Source organism: Elephas maximus, chromosome 3, assembly GCF_024166365.1.
Source record: "Elephas maximus indicus isolate mEleMax1 chromosome 3, mEleMax1 primary haplotype, whole genome shotgun sequence".
Lineage (NCBI taxonomy): Eukaryota > Metazoa > Chordata > Mammalia > Proboscidea > Elephantidae > Elephas > Elephas maximus.
This window is the reverse complement of record NC_064821.1, coordinates 217,017,885-217,040,176: the sequence shown is the minus strand read 5'-3', so window position 1 is coordinate 217,040,176 and position 22,292 is coordinate 217,017,885. Positions and strand designations below refer to the sequence as shown.

Genomic DNA, 22,292 nt, shown 5'->3' with positions numbered 1-22,292 from the left:
TCTCCTGCTGTGAAGGCATTGTGGGAGATCTGGGCAGATCCCACAGTGACCCTGGTGGCTGCCAGTTTTCTTGTTGTTGTTGTTTGTTTTAATTTTATTTTGTTGTTATTGTTGAATATACATAGCAAAACATACACCAATTCAACAGTTTCTACATGTATAATTCAGTGACATTGATTACATTCTTTGGCTTGTGCAACCATTCTCACCCTCCTTTTCTGAGTTGTTTGTCCTCCATTAACATAATATGAAGAAGAACAGGGCATCAGGATTGGAGGAAGACTCATTAACAACCTGTGTTATGCACATGACACAACCTTGTTTGCTGAGAGTGAAGAGGACTTGAAGCACTTACTGATGAAGATCAAAGACCATAGCTTTCTTATGGACTGCATCTCAACATAAAGAAAACAAAAATCCTCACAACTGTACCAATAAGCAACATCATGATAAATGGAGAAAAGACTGAAGTTGTCAAGAATTTCATTTTACTTGGATCCACAATCAATACCCATAGATACAGCAGTAATCAAAAGACACATTGCATTGGGCAAATCCGCTGCAAAAGACCTCTTTAAAGTGTTGAAAAGCAAAGATGTCACCTTGAAGACTAAGGTGCGTCTGACCCAAGCCTTGGTATTTTCAACTGCCTCATACGCATGTGAAAGCTGGACGATGAATAAGGAAGACCAAAGAAGAATTGACACCTTTGAATTGTGGTGTTGTCGAAGAATATTGAGTATATCATGGGCTGCTAAAAGAACAAACAAATCTGTCTTGAAAGAAGTACAACCAAAATGCTCCTTAGAAGCAAGGATGGTGAAACTATATCTCACATACTTTGGACATGGTATCAGGAGTGATCAATCCCTGGAGAAGGGAATCATGCTTGGTAAAGTAAAAGGTCAGCCAAAAAGAGGAAGACCCTTAATGAGATGGATTGACACAGTGGCTGCAACAATGGACTTGAGCATAGCAATGATGATAAAGATGGTGCAGGACGGGGCAGTGTTTCATTCTGTTGTGCATAGGGTCACTATGAGTCGGAACTGACTCATCGGCACCTAACAACAACATTAACGTAAACTCACTGGGCTACCAGTTTTTGATAGATAAGCAGTGTAGACTCCTTCACTCACTCCTTCAATGCATTTATGGGTTACTGTACCCACACAATGCTACATGCTGGGATGCAACTATGCACATGACAGAAAGCACCGAGAGCCTTCTAAGACTTAGCACTGTGCTGAGTGCTGAGCTTACAAGACGAGGGACAGAGAATACCTGCCCTTGATGAGGTTGGAGAAAAGACAGTCCTAAACAAAGCAGCTAGGACCAGACCCAAAAATTCAGGGTGGGAGAGAGTGAGGACAGGGTGATTACAGCATTTGATTTGGGAGGAAGTCAGGCCTTAAAGCTCTTACGTTCAGGGCCAGGAAATTGGCATGTTGTCCTGAAGGTAAATAGGATCCTAAGTGGAGGATTCCCAAAAGGGGATTTGTATTTTAGCAAGATTGCCCTGCTATTTGGTGGAGGATGGGTTAAAAGGGGGAGAAGGAAGATCTGAAATAGGGAAACCAATTAATTATGTGGCTATTGCAGTGCTCAGAAATGAAGGAGCCGGCAGCCAGCAGTGGGGAAAAGATGATGGGAAGGATCTGAGGAATATTTAGGAAGAATGTTAACAAGTACTGGCAGAACACAATGACTGGCTGTGGGACTGAAGACAGGTGAGCGGTGACTGGGAAAACTGGACAATGAGTAGGTGATTCCTGGGGGGAACTGGGGTTGAAGGGCTGAAGTTGGGGGGTTGCAATGGGGGATGGACGTAACAGTCCACTTAGCAACTAATGGGAACCATGCAGATGCCTGAAGCTTTTCAGTCCTTATTTTACTTGGCCTCTCCTTTTGTATCTGTAACTTCTGAGCATCATTCTTGGAAAACCAATCTCAATTTGGTATATTCTGTGTCCTCCAGTAGCTTTCAGATTAATGCTCTCATCCCCATCTCCACTGCCACTTCTCTATCGCAGGCTATGCTAATTCCAAGCCTGCAACAGGGGCATTCTCCCAGATTTCATCTTGGCCCAGCTTGCTTTCAATCCCTCCCCACCAAGGTGACAGTCTTTCTAAAACAGAAATGTGGTCCATGCACTTCCTCACTTAAAGCCATTCAGTGACCCAAACCCACCTGGGTCATCCAGATCCTGCCTGCCTTCGTCATCATCCCTCACCCACCTCCCTTCTTCAGGTGGAGCTTCATCCACACCCAGCCGGAGAGGCCAGGATCCAAAACATCTCCAGTGCCTAATGTTGTCCCGGCACAGAGAGCCCTTCATCCGGCTGAATCTTATTTCCTTTCTAGGAAAATTTCCTGAACCTTCTATAGCCGTATTAGTGCACATACCGCTCCACTTTGTTTTCCCGCAAACCCCACGCAGGCCTTCTCATAGCTCTGCATTGTAATCATCTGTCTCCCCTAGCATAATTCTGCACACTTTACCTCTAATAACTCACAACAGCTTTATGAGGTGGATACTATTATTACTGCCATTTTACAAATGAGGAAACGGAGACACAGCAAAGATCCAGTGCTGCCATCTGTTGGCCAGAGAGAAACTACACCTCCATCAATCCCGGTTGCTGGGGCACAGAATCACAGCCTCATGGAGAGGAAGCAGACCTTGTTTTACAGATGAAGAAACTGATGAAAAGGGACTTCCCAAGGCCACATGACTTATTTGTGGCATAGTCAGGATAGGAAGCCAAGTTCAAGGTGCTTTAGAGCCTGAGGCATGCTCCTCTGGACTCAGAGGCAGGGAAGGCCGATTTTTTTAATCCAGCCTCCATCTTTCCTTCCTCTTGCTCCTTTCCCCCTTTCATACATCAGCCCTGGGGGAATTGCATCCCTGCACTGTCTACTGCTTCCTGCCTTGCCCAGTTTTTGCTTTGGCTTGATTAGAGGCCAATACAATAATATGAAAGAAGCTTCTGAAGTCTTGGAGGATGACTGAAGGATAGAGGGGCACCCTGGCTTTTTCCTGGAGCATCTCATCTCCTTGGGTGCTACGAACTTGCATGGAAGCCCTGAAAATCTTAAAAAGCAAGGATGTTACTTTGAGGACTAAGGTGTGCCTGACCCAAGCCATGGTGTTTTCAGTTGCCTCTTATGCATGCGAAAGCTGGACGATGAATAAGGAAGACCCAAGAAGAATTGACACATTCAAATTGTGGTGTCGGGACCAAAAGCAAAGAAGTTTCCGGGATAAACTGAATGCTTCAAAGGTCAGCGGAGCAAGGGCGGGGGTTTGGGGACCATGGTTTAAGGGGACTTCTAAGTCAATTGGCAAAATAATTCTATTATGAAAACATTCTGCATCCCATTTTGAAATGTGGCGTCTGGGGTCTTAAATGCTAACAAGTGGTCATCTAAGATGCATCAATTGGTCTCAACCCACCTGGATCCAAGGAGAATGAAGGACACCAAGGTCACACGATAACTAAGAGCCCAAGAGACAGAAAGGGCCACATGAACCAGAGACCTACATCATCCTGAGACCAGAAGAACTAGTTGGTGCCCGGCCACAACCGATGACTGCCCTGACAGGGAGCACAACAGAGAACCTCTGAGGGAGCAGGAGATCAGTGGGATGCAGACCTCAAATTCTCATAAAAAGACCATACTTAATGGTCTGACTGAGACTAGAGGAATCCCGGCGGTCATGGTCCCCAAACCTTCTGTTGGCCCAGGACAGGAACCATTCCCGAAGAGAACTCATCAGACATGAAAGGGACTGGACAGTCGGTAGGAGAGAGATGCTGATGATGAGGGAGCTATTTGTATCAGGTGGACACTTGAGACTGTGTTGGTAACTCCTGTCTGGAGGGGGGATGGGAGGATAGAGAGAGTTGGAAGTTGGCAAAATTGTCACGAGAGACTGGAAGGGCTGACTCATTAGGGGGAGAGCAAGTGGGAGAACGGAGTAAGGTGTATATAAACTTATATGTGACAGTTTGACTTGATTTGTAAACATTCACTTGAAGCTCAATAAAAGTTCATAAAAAAAAAATCGTGGTGTTGGCAAAGCATATTGAATATACCATGGACTGCCATAATAACAAACAAATCTGTCTCAAAGGAAGTACAGTCAGAATGTTCCTTAGAAGCAAAAATGGAGAGACTTTGTCTGGCTTACTTTGGACACATCAGCAAGAGGGACCAACCTCTGGAGAAGGACATCATGCTTGGTAATGTAGAGGGTCAGCAAAGAAGAGGGAGACCCTCAATGAGATGAAGTGACATAAGAGCGACAGCAGTGGGCTCAAATATAGCAACGATTGTGAGGATGGTGCAGGACTAGGCAACATTTTATTCTGTTGTACATGAGGTTGTTATGAGTCAGAGCTGACTGGAGGACACTTGACAACAATAGTTTATTCCTCAGTCCACTACACTCTATCATTTTCCCATTTACTGCACTGAAACTTTTATTTTTAAAGGTACACCAAAAACTTCCACTTTTCAATTATTTCTGTACTAGTGTGGGTCCAGTCAGGACACAGAAACTTCACCAACTGTTTAAATGGAGAAAATTTATTTGAAAGAATTGTTAACTAGGTATTGAAGAACTGAAAGGCAAAAAAAGTACCACAGAGGTAGCAACTACAGGAAGCAGCTACCACCCTAGGGCTGGAGAACAAAGTGTAGAGATTGGAATTATTAGAACTTACAGCTTGGAAGAGAGGCCCAAGGGGACTGAGACCCAGACCTCTGAGGAGAAGGCACCTTCCTGAGTGTGGGAAAAGTTGCAAACTGGAATCCTCTGCTGTTATTGGAGTGAATCAGTGCTGTCGGGTTGAGAACCAATGCCAGGGTAAGGCTAACAGGTTATTGTGGTTGTGTGCCATCGAGTTGATTTCAGCTCATAACAACCCTATAGGACAGAGCAGAACTGCCCCATGGAGTTTACAAGGCTGTAATCTTTACGGGTGCAGATTGCCAGGTCTTTTCTCCCGTGGAACCCCTGGTGGGTTTGAACCACCAACCTGTTGGTTAGCAGCCAAGCAAGCAGGAAGCAAAAAAAAAAAAAGAACAGGAAGCAGACTCTCTCCTTGTGATGCCTCCTATTGGCAGAGCCTGACAGGGAGCATCTGGCAAAGCAGAAATCTCAGCCCCTACATCACAGAAGGGTGGGTTAGAAGCTGAGAAACAATAGCTTAATAACTGACACACTTTTCTTCAATGATCGCTTTATAGCACTTGACACTTCTAACTCTCCTCTTCTTTGAACGATCTTCCCTTGGCCGCCACCATACCACACTCTGGACTGGTTTTCTCCAAAACAGAGAACCCTGTTTAGTCTCTGTGGTGGTGTCTCCCACAGGATACTCCTTGCCCCTTTTCTCTGCTTACTCTGTACACCTGCTCCGTACCATCGCAACCATTCTCACGGCATTGGCTGCATCTTATGTATTGTTGATTACCAAATCTCTCAAACTCCAGACTCATACCCAACCATTTGTTAGCTGTCTCCACTTAGATGCTTCATATGTACCTTAACTTTAAAATTCTTTACTGGAAATGCAATGTCTTTAGCATATTAGGTCTTTCATGATCAGGGTCTCATTAATAACAGACCCTTACATGTAGACTGCGCGGATCTATTAGTTTTCTAAACATGTCTTGCTCTGTCTCATCCTCTTGCCTTTTCATTCTATTTCTTCTGCTTGGAATACAACTCCCACTCGACCTTCTATAATCTGGGCTCAGGTATTCTTCTTCCTGTCCTTTGGATCTCAGCTGTGCTTATTCCATCGTTCTTGTTCTTCCCCTATTTAAGACAGAAGGGGCAAAGTTTCCTGATGGTTTGCAGAAGTCCAGACCGAGAGGCAGCAGGGCGGAGTAGAATGTGCCTGGTCAAGGGGAGAAGATTTTGGGGTTTGGGCCCCAGTTCACTGCACCTGCCATTCTCACCTCTCGGGGCTGCAAGGAGGAGATAAGAGTGGGCTGCAAAACTCTTTGTAGCTGTAAGGAGTCGTGTAAATGTAAGAAATTGTTATGATTAAGGCATTACATTATGACAGTGCAATCAAAATGACCTAAGTTTCAGAGGCAGTTCGGCAAAGTCTTCCAGGGTGTATGGGTTTTATTTGTGCCACTCTTCCCACGATATTCTGTATGCTGTGTACACACCTCTATTAAAACTACGGCGGGATGCGCTAAGTGAAGTTTATCTGTGTGTCTGTTTCTTTTACTGGACCTATGAGCTTGCTGAGGTCAGTCAAGGTTGGTGCGTTTCATGTCTTTCTATCTGTCTCCAGTGCTTAATCAGTGCTTCGTACATGAGTCAGAAAATCTTAGTTGAATGAGTTAATAAGCGAATGGATAAGATGGGTGATGTAATAGATAATGAAGGCAATTAAGTAGTAAGGAATTTGTAGCTCCATGGGACAAGTATGGAGCTTCTAGGCTGACAGTTTTGAAGGGGATAATACTTGCTTGAACTTTAATATCTGACATGTTTGTTTTTCAAAGCAGTCATCTGTATAACAATACTAATTTGTTTTTGCTTGTATGGCACTTTGTCATTTTCAAGGCTCTTTCACCTCCATTATTTTATTCTATACTCACGAGCAGCAGTGAAGTTGAGAGGTCACGGGATGAGCCCATAGGATTAAGTATACTTGTGGCAGAGCTCACGTTACAACTCATGCTCTGGCCCCCGCATGCCAGGCCACCAGTCGAAGCTCTGTGGTTCACGTTGTGATATCAAGTGGGACTGTCCAATCTCCTTTGTGGAAATCAGTTATGTTATTAAGAGAAAAAACACACAGCATTGCCTTTCCATCTGGGAAATGAAGATGAGTACTACCACTTTCTTAACTATAAAAATATATAAACTTTAGCCATGTAAGAGGTACCCACATCAAAATTACTAATATTTCAACTTTTAAAAAAATTATTCCCAGAGATATTTAATGCACATGGCTAGAGAAGTAAGGACGTCATCCTGACTTTGGAAGCTGCATCACACACTACGAAACATGTCTTTTCAAACCACAACCTTCTTGAGTGCAAAGCAGTGTTTTACTCATGTCCAGTGTCTAGACCATGACAAAGTTTGCTGTTTATAATATTGTGCTGTATGCCAAACATTTCACAACTGGACATTTAAAAAACTAACATTTTTTAGTTTAATACATTACTTAGAAATGTATCTGTTGTAACATGTACCATCTTGACTTTAATGTTTTCCATATGATACAAATTTGCATGGGCTGGAACGAAGGGGTCAAGCTAAAGCAATATGAAAGGTAAAGGCAATTTGTGTAAAGTTAGGAGAAAGTAAAGCAAAACATGGCTGCCCCTTTTTGATTCTCCAGAAAGAGAAGAAACCACGGAGCCTGGCTCTGTGTGTGGAACAGAAGAGAGTATGTAGGAACCTGGAGAGTGCTGGCTACAGAGAAAGGTTAACAATGGATAATCACCTGAGGAGGGGGATCTTACTGAAATCTTTGTTCTCTCTCATGAAATGTTAGAAAGGGTTGTCCAAGATATTGACTCTCATCAGGAATTTGTTTTTATGAATGTCCTGTATATTAACCTTGCCTGATACGATTTTTTTCCATGAGGGGAGACTCAAGATTGTTTGCAGCCACTGGTCTTCTGCTGACTCAGAGCTCGAGTACCACCATTCCTTGAAAGAGAGAAAGAGTACAAAGCAATAATTAGTGCTCCTTGACTCTTGTGATCAAGACTGGTCCAACACCACAGGCTAAAATGTTCTCGAGCTTTTAAAACCATGTAAACTCAGAGATAAATGGTGAATTTTGCCCCCAGATTAGGGTACTGACACATGTGTCTTTAAATAAACACAGGATTGTACATTCATTCACTTATTCAGCAAATACTGAGTATAAAAGCACTGTGCTAGGTACTACGTGTGCTCAGTCTTGAGGGGAGAAAAGACACGCTAACAAATGTAAACAAGTGGAAAGTGGTAAGTGCCACAAGGAGGGGCAGGAATTTGGAGGAGGGGAAGCTTCCATGATAACACAGCGGCTCCCCTACCGGAACTATGAACATGTCACCTCTTTTAGTGAGAGTCCAGGATGACTGTGACGACCTTCTATGCCTGAGGAAACCTAACCTGGCAGTAGGCTTCTGGGGCTTCCTTGGCAGAGGGAGTGTCCCCCACTCCAGCTTGCTAGCTACCAATACATACTTTGCTCATGTTCAGCCAGCATTTCTCCAGCAGATTCCCATGGGCTTCAGAGATCTGTAGGGCTGTGTTCAGGAAGAAGTCACAGTTCTCCCCATCCCCCATGAGTATACAGACATAGGCCATCAGGTGGTAGAGCCTCGGGTAGAAGACAGGGCCAGTGGTATTTTGAGCCAAAAGACTCTCCAAGTTCTGTTTTTCCAAAGAAAAAAACAGTATATCACAATCAGACACTGGCCCTTGATGCAAAGTTATTTTCTCTGCAGATGATTTGGGAATATTTCAACGGTATAATCAATTAAGAAAGTATGTTTCCGAGACGGACATAGGAGGTGTTGGAGATAAGATCATAAATATCATGTGCAGTAGACCCTTTCATCCACCCAAGCCAGAAATCTGATATGGAAGGGTTCAATCCCCCTTTGTAAACACTTTTTTAAAAAATACATTTCCTTCTGATTATCACAGTAATACAAATTAACTGTTGAAAATTTGTGTTGAAAAGCACAGAAAGAAAATAAGAATCTTCTATAATTCTAGAACCTGGAAAGAAATATTTTTGATTTTAAGGTACATGCTTTCCTACTTTTTTTCTTCTCTGTCACACACACACAAACACACACTCTTACCACAGCTAGAATCATACTAGTCACACAGTGGGGTAACATTTTTTTTTTTCAGTTAACATCATTTTATAAACATTTCCATTGATGGGATTCTTTTACATCAGGGCTCACAAACTCAAGAATTGGCATGATCCAGACAAAAAACATGCTGGATAAGGCATGATGGGAACTGGAGGGGACTGTGTTATACTAGACAGGCCATGCCTTATCCAAGTGCCAACGCCTCACCTACTCCGGCCAATAGCTGCCCTTCAGGAATGCGGGTCTAGTCTTGCCAGATACTACAATTTTTTAAATAAGAGACATTCAGAAATTTCTGTGAAATATCTCAATGTTTAAATGTACCATTGCTGACTTAACTAATCTTTTTGAAGGGCATACAGTTTCTATTTTCTCCTAGATTTTCAATACTATAAGGCTAAGATCAATATCTTTTTAGATAAATTTTTGTTTGCCACATGATTATTTCCTTAGGATAATTTCTGGGAGGAGAATTGCTGAGCCAAATAATGTGCATATTTATTCATTTTGCCAGAATGTTTTCTGAAAAGTAGGAGAGATTTCTCCAGAGGATGAATGTGTCTTTTCCTGTGTCTTTACTAGTCTGGTGGTCGGCAAAACAGTGTCTATTGTTTTATTGCATTTACTTGAATATCACAGAAATGGAACTTAGAATATTGCATTTTCCTGACCACCTGCTACGTATCCGTTTAGTCTGCCATTCACTTGACAAGTTAAACATCCACTACATGCGAGACATTGTTCTTTCCATGTGCTGTGGAAGATTGCTGTTGTCGTTGAGTGCCACGGAGTCAGTTCCCACTCGTACCGGCCCTACGTACAACAGAAGGAAACACTGCCAGTCCTGCCCCATTCTTACCATCGTTATATCTGGGCCCCTTGTTGCAGCCACTGGGTCAGTCTCTCTCGTTGAGAGTCTTCCTCTTTTTTGCTGACCCTCTACTTTACCAAGCATGATGTCCTTCTCCAGGGACTGGTCCCTCCTGACAACATGTCCAAAGTGCATAAGACAGAGTCTCACCATCCTCGCTTCTAAGGAACACTCTGGCTGTTCCCCTTCCAAGACAAATTTGTTCGTTTCTTCTGGCAGTCCATGGTATATTCAATACTCTTCGCCATAATTCAAATGCATCAACTCTTCTTAGGTCTTCCTTATTCTTTGTCCAGCTTTTGCATGCATATGAGGTGATTGAAAATAACATGGCTTAGGTTAGGCGCCCCTTAGTCCTCAAAGTGACATCTTTGCTTTTTAACACTTGAAAGAGGTCTTTTGCAGCAAAAGATACAACGTTTGATTTTACGTTAATTTGTGTTCTTGTATGCTTCTTACTCTTCATTATGTCTCCCACTTTTTAAAAAAAAAAAAAAATTTTTTTTTAGGCTGTCCACCCCGACCCTCTTCTGGAACCCCAGCAAATCACAAACTCCCTGAGTGCAAAGACAGTGTTTTACTCACCTTTGCTGTAATCCCAGTGGCACCTATTATGTTTTAACCTGTACTGTCTTTGGGATGGTTGAGTTTCATCACTTTACTACTCATCAAATAAAACTGTGCTTTCTTTTAATCACCTACCAGTTTACCTATCTGGATTTTCATATATTAGGTTGGCCAAAAGTAAGCTACACCTTTATTAAAAAAAAAAAAAAAATAGTACTAAATAAATACTTAAAAGTAATAATGACAGCCAACTCACTTGTCTTATGTAGTGTGTCTGGCATTTGGAGGGAAAAAGAGAATCTTGGAATAAGCGAGATCATTTGTGAGATGGTAGGAGCCCTGGTGGTGCAATGGTTAAGCATTTGGCTGCTAACCAAAAGGTCAGCAGTTCGAATCCACCAGCCACTCCCTGGAAACCCTATGGGCCAGTTCTACTCTGTCCCATAGAGTCACTATGAGTGGAAACTGACTCAATGCCAACCAGTTTGGTTTTCTGGTATGATGGTAAAAATTATTTTTTCTGCGCGCCAAGACCGATCAATGGGGAAAGAATAGTCTCTTCAAAAAATGGTGCTGAGACAGATGGATAGCTACATACAAAAGAATGAAGTTGAACCCCTACCTCATGTAATATATAAAAATTAAAATGGCTGCCTGGCTACAACCGATGACTGCCCTGACACGAGCCACCCTTTGAAATCTTCTGTTCAGTTCTTTTACTTCTTTTTGGTTTAGCTACTTGATGTTCAAGAGCAAGTTTCAGAGTCTCTTCTGACGTCCATTTTGGTCTTTGCTTTCTTTCTTGTCCTTTTAATGACCTCTTGCTTTCTTCATATATGATATCCTTGATGTTACTCCACGACTTGTCTGGTCTTCTGGTCTTTGGTCATTAGTAGTCAACATGTCAAATTTATCCTTGAGTTGGTCTCTAAATTCAGGTGGGATATACTCAAGTTGTACTTTGGCTGTCGTGGACTTGTTCTAATTTTCTACAACTTCAACTTGAATTTGTACATGAGCCATTGATGGTTTGTTCCACATTTAGCCCCTGGTCTTGTTCTGTCTGACGATATTGAGCTTCTCTATCGTCTCAGACGTAGCCAATTCAATTCCTGTGCATTCCATCTGGCAAGGTCCACATGTGTAGTCACCATTTACGTTGTTGAATAAAGGTACTTGCAATGAAGAAGTCATTGGTCTTGGAAAATTCTATCATGCAATCTCCAGCCCTGTTTCTATCACCAAGGCCATATTTTCCAACTACCAATCCTTCTTCTTTGTTTACAACTTTCACATTCCAGTCGTCAGTAATTATCAATGTGTTTTGATTGCATGTTTGATCAATTTCAGACTGCAGAAGTTGGTAAAAATTTTCCATTTCTTCATCTTTGGCCTTAGTGGTTGGTGTGTAAATTCGAATAGTCATATTAACTGGTCTTCCTTGTAGGGTTATGGATGTTATCCTATGACTGACAGCAATGTACATCAGGATAGATCTTGAAATGTTCTTTTGACAAGGAATGCAATGCCATTCCTCTTCAATTTTCATTCCTGGCATAATAGACCATATCATTGTCTGATTCAAAATGGCCAATGCCAGTCCATTTCAGCTCACTAATGCCTAGGTAATTTATGTTTATACATTCCATTTCCTTTTTGACAACTGTCAATTTTTCTAGTTTAATACTTCATATATTCCACATTTCGATTATTAATGGATGTTTGCAGATGTTTCTTCTCATTTTGAGTCATGCCACATCCATGCCATTTAATTAATTCTACTCTGGGGAGACAACGCTTCCCAGTCTTATTCTGAGTGCCTCCAAACTGAAGGGATCATCTTCCAGCACTGTATCACACAATGTTTTGCTGCTATTCATAAGGCTTTCACTGGCCAATCTTTTCAGAACTAGACCATCAGGTCCTTCTTCCTAGTCTGTCTTAGTCTGGAAGCTCTGCTGAAATCCGTCCACCAAAGGTGACCCTGCTGGTATTTGAAAATATCCATGGCAAAGCTTTCAGTATCACAGTACAACAAACTGACAGACATGTGGTGGAGTTAAACAGGTATTTTTTTTTAATGGTAATTCTAGTTAAACATAGAATTGCCATTAAAAAAAAAAAAGTCAAATCAAACCTGTATCTATAGAGTTGATTCCAAATCGTAGTGACCCTATAGAACTGCCCCATGGGGTTTCCAAGGAGCAGCTGGTGGATTCGAACTGTTAACTTTTTGGTTAGCAGCTGCAGCTCTTAACCACTGCACCACCAGGGCTCCCAGAATTTCCACATGACCCAGCAATTCTACTCCTAGGTACATACCCAAAAGAGTTAAAAACAGGTACTCAAAGATAGCAGTACTCTTCACAAAAGACAGAAACACCTCAACAATCCATCAACAAATGAATGGGTAAAGAAATTGTGTTCGTACATACAATGGAATATCATTCAGCCATAAAAAAGAATTAAGTGCTGACACATGCTACAATGTGGATGAACCTCCAAAACATTATGCTAAGTGAAAGAAATCAGACACAAAAGGTAACATATTATATAATTACATTTATATGAAATATCCAGAAAAGACAAATCCATACAGACAGAAAGAGGACTCTTGGTCCCCAGGGGCCGGGGGAAGGGAGCCTGAGGGAAAACTGCTGAATGGGTAAGGGATTTTACTTTGGAACTAAACAGAGGTGGTGACTGCATAACATTTTAAGTAAATGTACTAAATGCCACCGAACTGTTTACTTTAAAATGGTTAATTTTTTGTTACATGAATTTCCCCTCATTAATTATTTTTTAACTATTTTTTTCTGAGCAACATGAAGTTAAGCATTTCTCAAATCCCTCAGAAGTTATATTTTAACTTAAGCAAGAGACATTTGATAAAACATCAAATTATATTACAAAATAATGTTTTATATAACGAAGCAATCTCCATAGCCTAAGAAGCCAGTAGAAAAAATGCTTTATGAATCTGAGATACAAATAAATGTTTTATGTCAAAAAGTGCACACTTTCAGACTTTCAGCTAACATGGTGCCATTGACAGAAGCACCACGCCATCCCTCTGTAGCAAAGACCCAAAAAACTAAGTAAAACAGAAACAAATGTCATTCCTGGAACCTGAAGTGTCAAATGAAGCGATAAAGAAGTCAGCCAAGCACCGAATGGAATAAGAAACTGACAGAAGACAGAGAGCTAGGAGAGATACCTATGGAGGGCCCCATCATTAACGCAGGAAGGATCCACCATTTTGGACTCTTATAGGGGATTGGCAGACAGCACAGGGAAAGCAGCTTTGCAGAACTCCCAGCAGGAGACAGAGCACCCAGTAACCATGATACATGCTTTCCCATTCCCCATTCTCTCCCCACTGCTCTATCTCCAGAGCTTCTGGGCTGGCTGCAGTGGCTCGGCTGGCCGGGAAGTGCAACCTCCGTGCCACCTGGATTTGCCCCAACCACGTTGGAGACTGGGGGACAGGGATACAGGAAAGCAGCTTCACGAAGCTCCCAGCAGGCAACAGAGCACCCCGTAAGGAGCGATATAGGCTTTTCTAACAAACCCCACCGCCTCCCCCTCTCGGCCTCCTCTGCTCCCTGCCAGCCACAGTCTCTTGGCCAGGAGGTAACTGCTTTGGCCTCAGGCTGCTTGGATTCACCCTGCCAACACTGGCCGGGCTCCTGAGCTGGTGTTTGTTCTTTCGGTCTCTTTTGGTTTCTTCTGTGTCTCCTACTACCTCCCCCTCCTTTCTCTGGAACATCTAGCTCTGTATGCCATCTTTGCTTCTTCTTGACAGGCTGTGAAGCCACGCTCCACTGGGGAACCACTCCCCTGGCCCAGGACACCATGCTGGTAGGATCCCTGGTTTTTTTTTTTTTTTTTTTTTTTTGCTTTGTTTTGCTTTGTTCTCTTTTGTTTGTTTTCTTTTTGTAGCTTAGGAGCCCATTCTAGCCGGGCTGCACGGCATGGCTTAGGAGCCACCCACATAATCTGTGTGGGATCCCTGGGGGCATTTTTTTTCTTTTCTCTTTCTGTCTTTCCTGAATTTTCAGTTCTCGTCTCTCAACACTCTTCTTTTCGTGTCTCCTAAACACCTGTGCTGTGTGACATCTATACCCCCTTCTAGCCAGGCTACACTATGCAGCCCGGGAGCCACGTTCCCAGTTTTAGCAGCCCCACCAGTGGGACTCTGGGACTCCGGGGAGCTTTTTTTCTTTTCCAAATTTTTATCTACTTTATTTTTTTTTTCTTTCTTTTTGCTTTTCACCACTTCTCAGTTTCTTTTCTCTTCACTCCAATGGCGAGCTCCCTTAGCACTCTCTTTTTTTCTTTGTTTTTTTTTACTTGTTTGTTTTTAGCTCCTGTTTCTCTCTCCTCTCACTCCTCTTTCCCATACCTCTATTAGCTCCACACATCACAACACCCCCCTTTCCTGCCTACTTTCACTGTGTACTGAACATCCCTCCCCCAAGCAGCACAGGCATGGCCTACTTGAAGCTGCCCAGCACTGATTCCTGACCCGCCCTATCAGCCCTAGTATGTGCCACAAACAACCCATCCCAGCCCCTTCCCTTCAGCTGGATCTGATCTACCACACCATAGCTGATTGACTGGCTCTGCCTATTGGGCAAGGAGGTAAAAAGTATTGTGACTGCAGATGAGCAAGCAACAAAGAAAGCATAGCCCACCTGCTCAGTCATAACCAAATAAAACAAAAAAGCAGGACGAAACAAACAAATCTACAATCAGGAAATGAAGAAAATAATTAATGAATGTCCCAAAGACAGCAGACAATATCAAAACATAAAAAAAAGGACAGGGTGATTCCAGTGGACATCCAAAATAAAACACCAGATGACTTCCCAGTAGAAGAAAAGGCACTAGAACTACCTGACAGGGAATTCAAATCTCTAATATTCAGAGGAATCCAAGAGTTGAAGCAAAAAGCAGACAAAAATGACCCAAAAAAACCCACAAATTTAAGGAAAAGGCAGACAAATTCATGGAAAATACAGACAAGAAAATGCAACGATTCAGGAAAGTAATACAGCAACAAAATGCCAAATTAAACTCACAACTAGAAATCATACAAAAACAACAATTAGAAATCCAAAAGATAAACAACAAGATTTCAGAAATGGACAGTGTCATGGAAGGGCTGAGGAGTAGGTTTGAAATGATGGAAGGCAGAATCAGCAAAATTGAAGACAAATACTTGGATACAACTTTTTTTTGAGGAAAAATCAGAAAAAAGAACAAAGAAAAATGAAGAAACCCTGAGAAAAACCCTGAGTATTATGTGGGATACAATCAAAAGCAAAAATTTATGAGTGATCAGAGTTCCAGAACAGGGAGAGAAAACAGAAAACACAGAGAAGATAATTGAAGAATTTCTGACAGAAAACCTCACTAATATCATGAATGATGAAAAACTGACCATCCAAGAAGGTCAACAAACCCCATATAGGATAGACCCCAAAAGAAAAACACAAGGCATATCATAATCACACTTGCGAAAACCAAAGACAAAGAAAAAGCCCTGCAAGCAGCTCAAGAAAAACAAAAAGTCACATACAGAGGAGAAACAATAAAACTAAGCTCTTTTTTCTGATTATTCAGCAGACACCATGCAGGCAAGAAAGCAATAGGATGACATACATAAAACCTTGAAAGAAAAAAAAATGGCGACCCAAGAATAGTATATCCTGCAAAACTTTCATTCAAATATGATGGTGAAATTAGGACATTTCCAGATAAACAGAAATTAAAGGAATATGTGAAAACCAAACCAAACTTACAAGAATTATTAAAGGAAGTCCTTCAGTCTGAGAACAAAGAACATCAGACTACAGCCTGAATCTAGGATGCAAGATTGTACCAGCTAGATACCAACCTAGGAAATGAACTCTCAAGGACTATCCAAAACCAAACAATTGCAACAGGGAGCCAAAGAGGTTAATCTGTAAATGACGACTATGTCAGAACAATAAAAGAGGGAATAAATGGTATAGGTATAGAACTTTCTAATGGAGAGGAATGCAAGGCAATACCACGTAATAATAGACTGGTTCAAACCTAGGAAGATAAGGGTAATTTCAAGGTAACTACAAAGAAAGTTAACAAACCTACTCATCAAAATAAAGAAGAAAAACAAAGTTTCAATAAAAACAAAATCTACAAAAACAAAAGAAATCCACAAACAAAAGGAACTCAGCACAGGAGAGTAAGAGGAACAAAGAAAATGTTAGCACCACAACAAAAAGCACTACAACATGACAGCAACAACCTCATGCCTATCAATAATTACACTGAATATAAGTGGCCTAAATGCACCCATAAAGAGACGCAGAGTGACAGAATGGATAAAAAAATAGGATCCATCAATATGCTGTCTACAAGAGACACACCTTAGAAACAAAGACATAAATTTATTAAAAATCAAAGGATGGAAAAAATATATATCAAGCAAATAACTACCATAAAAGAGCAGAAGTGGCAATACTAATCTCAGATAAGATATATTTTTTTAAAAATCCACCATAAAAGACAAAGAAGGGCACTATGTAACGATTAAAGGGATGATACATCATGAAGACTTAACCATAATAAACACCTATGCACCCAAAGACAAGGCTCCAAAATACATAAAACAAACTCTAATAGCACTGAAAGCAGAAATTGACAGTTCCGCAATAATAGTAGGAGACTTCAACACATCACTCTCAGTAAAAGACAGAACATCTAGAAAGAAACTCAACAAAGATATAGAAGTGCTAAAGAGCTCAATCAGCCAACTTACCTCATAGACATAGATAGAACACTCCACCCAACAGCTGCAAAGTACGCATTCTTTTCCAACGCACATGGAATGTTCTCCAGAATAGACCACATCTTAGCCCACAGAGCAATCCTCAACAAAATCCAAAACATGGAGATAATACAAAGTATCTTCTCTGGCCACAATGCCATCAAAGTAGAAATTAACAACAGGAAGAGTAAGGAAAAAAAATCAATTGCATGTAAACTGAATAACACCCTGCTTAAAAACCACTGGGTAAGGCTGGCATTAATCCAAAAAACACAAAATAATAAATGTCAGAGAGGCTGTGGAGAGATTGGAACACTTATACACTGCTGGTGGGAATGTAAAATGGTACGACCACTTTGAAAATCAATTTGGCGCTTCCTTAAAAAACTAGAAATAGAACTACCATATGATCCAGCAATCCCACTCCGTGGAATATATCCTAGAGAAATAAGAGCCTTTACACGAACAGGTATATGCACACCCATGTTTATTGCAGCACTGTTTACAATAGCAAAAAGATGGAAGCAGCCAAGGTGCCCATCATCGGATGAATGGATAAAGAAATTATGGTATATTCACACAATGGAATACTACGCATTGATAAAGAACAGTGAGGAATCTGTGAAACATTTCATAACATGGAGGAACCTGGAAGGTATTATACTGAGTGAAATTAGTCAGTTGCAAAAGGACAAATATTGTATAAGACCACTATTGTAAGAACTTGAGAAAAAGTTTAAACTGAGAAGAAAACATTCTTTTGTGGTTTCAAGAGCGGGGAGGGAGGGAGGGTGGGAGAGGGGCATTCACTAATTAGTAGATAAGAACTACTTTAGGTGAAGGGAAAGATAGTACACAATACAGGGGAGGTCAGAACAATTGGACTAAACCAAAAACAAAGAAGTTTCCTGAATAAACTGAATGCTTTGAAGGCCAGCGTAGCAGGGGCAGAGGTCTGAGGATCATGGTTTCAGGGGACATCTAAGTCAATTGGCATAATAAAATCTATTAAGGAAACATTCTGTATCCCACTTTGAAGAGTAGCGTCTGGTGTCTTAAACACTAGCAAGCAGCCATCTAAGATGCATCAATTGGTCTCAAACCACCTGGATCAAAGGAGAAAGAAGAACACCAAGGACACAAAGTAATGACGAGCCCAAGAGACAGAAAGGGCCACATAAACCAGAGACTACATCATCCTGAGACCAGAAGAACTAGATGATGCCTGGCTACAACCGACGACTGCCCTGACAGGGAACACAACAGAGAACCCTTGAGGGAGCAGGAGAACACTGGGATGCAGGCCCCAAATTGTCATAGGACCAGATTTAATGCTCTGACTGAGATTGGAAGGAACCCGGTGGTCATGGCCACTAGACCTTCTGTTGGCCGAGGCCAAGAACCATTCCTGAAGCCAACTCTTCACACATGGATTGGACTGGATAATGGGTTGGAGAAGGATGCTGGTGAGGAGTGAGTTTCTTGGATCAGGTGGACACTTGAGACTATGTTGGCATCTCCTGCCTGGAGGGGAGAGGAGAGGATGGAGGGGGTTAGAAGCTGGCAAAATGGACACGAAAAAAGTGGAGGGAGAGAGTGGGCTGTCTCATTAGGGGGAGAGTAACTGGCAGTGTGTAGCAAGGCGTATACGGGTTTTTGTGTGAGAGACTGACTTGACTTGTAAACTTTCAGTTACAGCACAAAAATTATATTAAAAAAAAAACACTGGGTAATAGAAGAAATCAAAGATGGAATGAAAAAGTTCCTAGAATCAAACAAGATTGAAAACACATCATACCAAAACTTCTGGGACACGGCAAGGGCAGTCCTCAGAGGTCAATTTATAGCGCTAGATGCACACATCAAAGAAAGAAGAAAGGGACAAAATCAAAACATTACACAACTTGAACAAATAGAACAGCAAAAGAAGGCCACAGCCACCAGAAGAAAGGAAATAATAAAGATCAGAGCAGAAATAAATGAAATAGAGAATAGAAAAATAGAAAGGATCAATAAAACCAAAAGTTGGTTCTTTAAAAGGATCAACAAAATTAAAAAACCACTGGCCAAATTGGCAAAACAGGAGAGAACGCAAATAACCCAAATAAGAAAAGAAATGGGGGGGCATTACAATAGACCCAACTGAAATGAAAAGGATCATAACAGAGTATTACAAAAAACTATACTCCAACAAATTTGAAAACCTAGAGGAAATGGACAAATTTCTAGAGACACACTACCTGCCCAAACTAACACAAAATGATGTTGAAAATCTGAACAGACTCATCACAAGAAAAGAGATTGAAAAGGTAAAAAAAAAAAACAAAAAAACTCCCAACCAAAAAAAGCCCTGGCCCATATGGCTTCACTGGAGAATTCTACCAAACATCCAGAGAAGAGCTTACACCAATACTACTCACACTATTTCAAAACATAGAAAAGGAAGCAATACTTCTGAATTCATTCTATAAAGCCAGCATTACCCTGATACCAAAACCAGGCAAAGACACCACAAAAAAAGAAAATTACAGACCAATATCTCTCATGAATATAGATGCAAAAATTCTCAACGGAATTCTAGCCAATAGAATTCAGCATCATATCAAAAAAAATAATACACCATGACCAAGTAGGATTCATACCAGGTATGCAAAGATGGTTCAACATTAGAAAATTAATCAACATAACCTGCCACATAAATAAAAGGAAAGAAAAGAATCACATGATCATCTCAATCAATGCAGAAAAGGCATTTGACAAAGCTCAACACCCATTCCTGATAAAAAGTCCCAAAAATATAGGTATAGAAGGGAAATTTCTCAAAATAATAAAGGGCGTCTATGCAAAACCAACGGCCAACATCATTCTCAACAGAGAGAGGCTGAAAACATTCCCCCTGAGAAAAGGAACAAGACAAAGAGGCCCTTTATCACCACTCCTATTTAACATTGTATTAGAAGTCTTAGTTAGAGCAATAAGGCAAGAAACGGAAATAAAGGCATCCAAATTAGTAAGGAAGAAGTTAAACTTTCCCTATTTGTGGATGATATGATACTATAGATAGAAAATCCAAAAGACGCTACAAGAAAACTACTGTAACTAATAGAAAGATTCAGCAATAGCAGGATACAAGATCAACATACAAAAATCAATTGGATTCCTATACACCAATAAAGAGAACCATGAAAAGGAAATCGGGAAAACAATACCATTTATAATAGCCCTTAAAAAAATAAAATACTTGGGAATAAATCTAATCAGGGATGTGAAAAACCTATACAAAGAAAACTACAAAACACTACTGCAAGAAACCAAAAGAGACCTACACAAATGGAAAAACATACCATGCTCATGGATAGGCAGACTCAACATTGTGAAAACGACAATTCCACCCAAAGCGATTTACAAATACAATGCAATACCGATCCAGATACCAGCAACACTCTTTAAAGAGATGGAAAAACTTATCATTAACTTTATATGGAAAGGGAAGAGGCCTCTGATAAGTAAAGCACTACTGAAGAAGAAGAATAAAGTAGAAGGACTCACACTGCCCAACCTCATAACCTACTATACAGCTGTGGTAGTCAGAACAGCCTGGCACTGGTACAGCGACAGATACATTGACCAATGGAACAGAGTCAAGAACCCAGATGTAAATCCATCCGTCTATGGTCACCTGAATTTTGACAAGGGCCCAAAGTCCATCAAATGGGAAAAGACACTCTTTTTTAACAAACTGTGCTGGCAAAACTAGATGTCAATCTGCAAAAAAATGAAACAGGACCCACACCTCACACCACATACAAAAACGGACTCAAAATGGGTCATAGACCTAAATATAAAGCCAAAAGCTATGACGTTCATAGAAGAAAAAATAGGATCAATGCTAGAGGTCCTAATACATGGCATTTACAGGATACAAACCACAACCAACACACAAGCTCCAGAAGATAAGCTAGATAACTGGGATCTTCCAAAAATTAAACACTTATGCTCCTCAAAAGACTTCACCAAAAGAGTAAAAAGAGAACCCACAGACTGGGAAAAAAATTTTGGCTATTACAAATCAGACAAAGGTCTAATCTCTAAAATCTACAAGAAAATCCAATACCTCTACAACAAAAAGACAATCCAATTAAAAAATGGACAAAGGATATGAACAGACACTTCACCAAAGAAGACATTCAAGTGGCCAACAGATGCATGAGGAAATACTCACGATCTCTAGCCATCAGAGAAATGCAAATCAAAATCACAATGAGATACCATCTCACCCCAGCATTACTGGCACGAATCAAAAAAAACAGAAAATAACAAATGTTGGAGAGGCTGCAGGGAGATCAGAACTCTTATGCGCTGCTGGTGGGAATGCAAAATGATACAACTATTTCTGGAAAAGGATATGGGGCTTCCCTAGAAAGCTAGAAATAGAAATACCATAGGATCCAGCAATCCCACTCCTAGAAATATATCCTAGAGAAATAAGAGTTGTCACAAGAATAGAAATATGTACACCCATGTTCATTGCAGCATAGTTCACAATAGCAAAAAGATGGAAACAACCTAGATGCCCATCAACAGATGAATGGATTAAAAAACTGTGGTACATACACACAATAAAGTATTACACAACATTAAGAACAAAGATGATTCTGTGAAGCATCACATAACCTGGATGCATCTGGAGGTCATTATGCTGAGTGAAATAAGTCAATCACAAAAGGAAAAACATTGTACGACACCACTACTGTAAAAACTCGTGAAAAGGTTTACATACAAAAAGAAACAATCTTTGATGGTTACGAGGGTGGGGAGGGGTGGGGATGGAAAAACACTTAATAGATAATAGGTAAGTGGTAACTTTGTTGAAGGGTAAGACAGTACATAGTACTGGGGAAGCCAGCACAGTCTGTACAAGTCAGAGCCATGGTAGCTCCACAAACCCAAAAAAACCAAACCCACTGCCATCGAGTGGATTCTGACTCATAGCGACCCTATAGGACAGAGTAGAACTGCCCCATAGAGTTTCCAAGGAGCACCTGGCGGATTTGAACTGCCAACCCTTTGGTTAGCAGCTGTAGCACTTAACCACTACACCACCAGGGTTTCCGGTAGCTCCATAGACACAGCCAAACTCCCTGAAGGCTAAGGGATGTGGGGACTAT

At 41.1% G+C, this 22,292-nt stretch overlaps 1 protein-coding gene across 1 annotated transcript in view; it reads right to left on the bottom strand.

Annotated features, from left to right (window-relative positions):
* Positions 1-6,747: 6,747 nt before the first annotated feature.
* Positions 6,748-22,292, bottom strand: part of ADCY10 (adenylate cyclase 10) — a 194,853-nt gene continuing 179,308 nt past the window's right edge. Inside the window, exons 31-33 of the mRNA XM_049881318.1 lie at positions 8,226-8,414; positions 7,489-7,697; positions 6,748-6,791 (exon numbers count right to left, since the gene is read on the bottom strand). Coding sequence (XP_049737275.1) covers positions 7,536-7,697; positions 8,226-8,414 — 351 coding nt within the window. The 3' untranslated portion in view covers positions 6,748-6,791; positions 7,489-7,535. The remainder of the gene's footprint in view (positions 6,792-7,488; positions 7,698-8,225; positions 8,415-22,292) is intronic.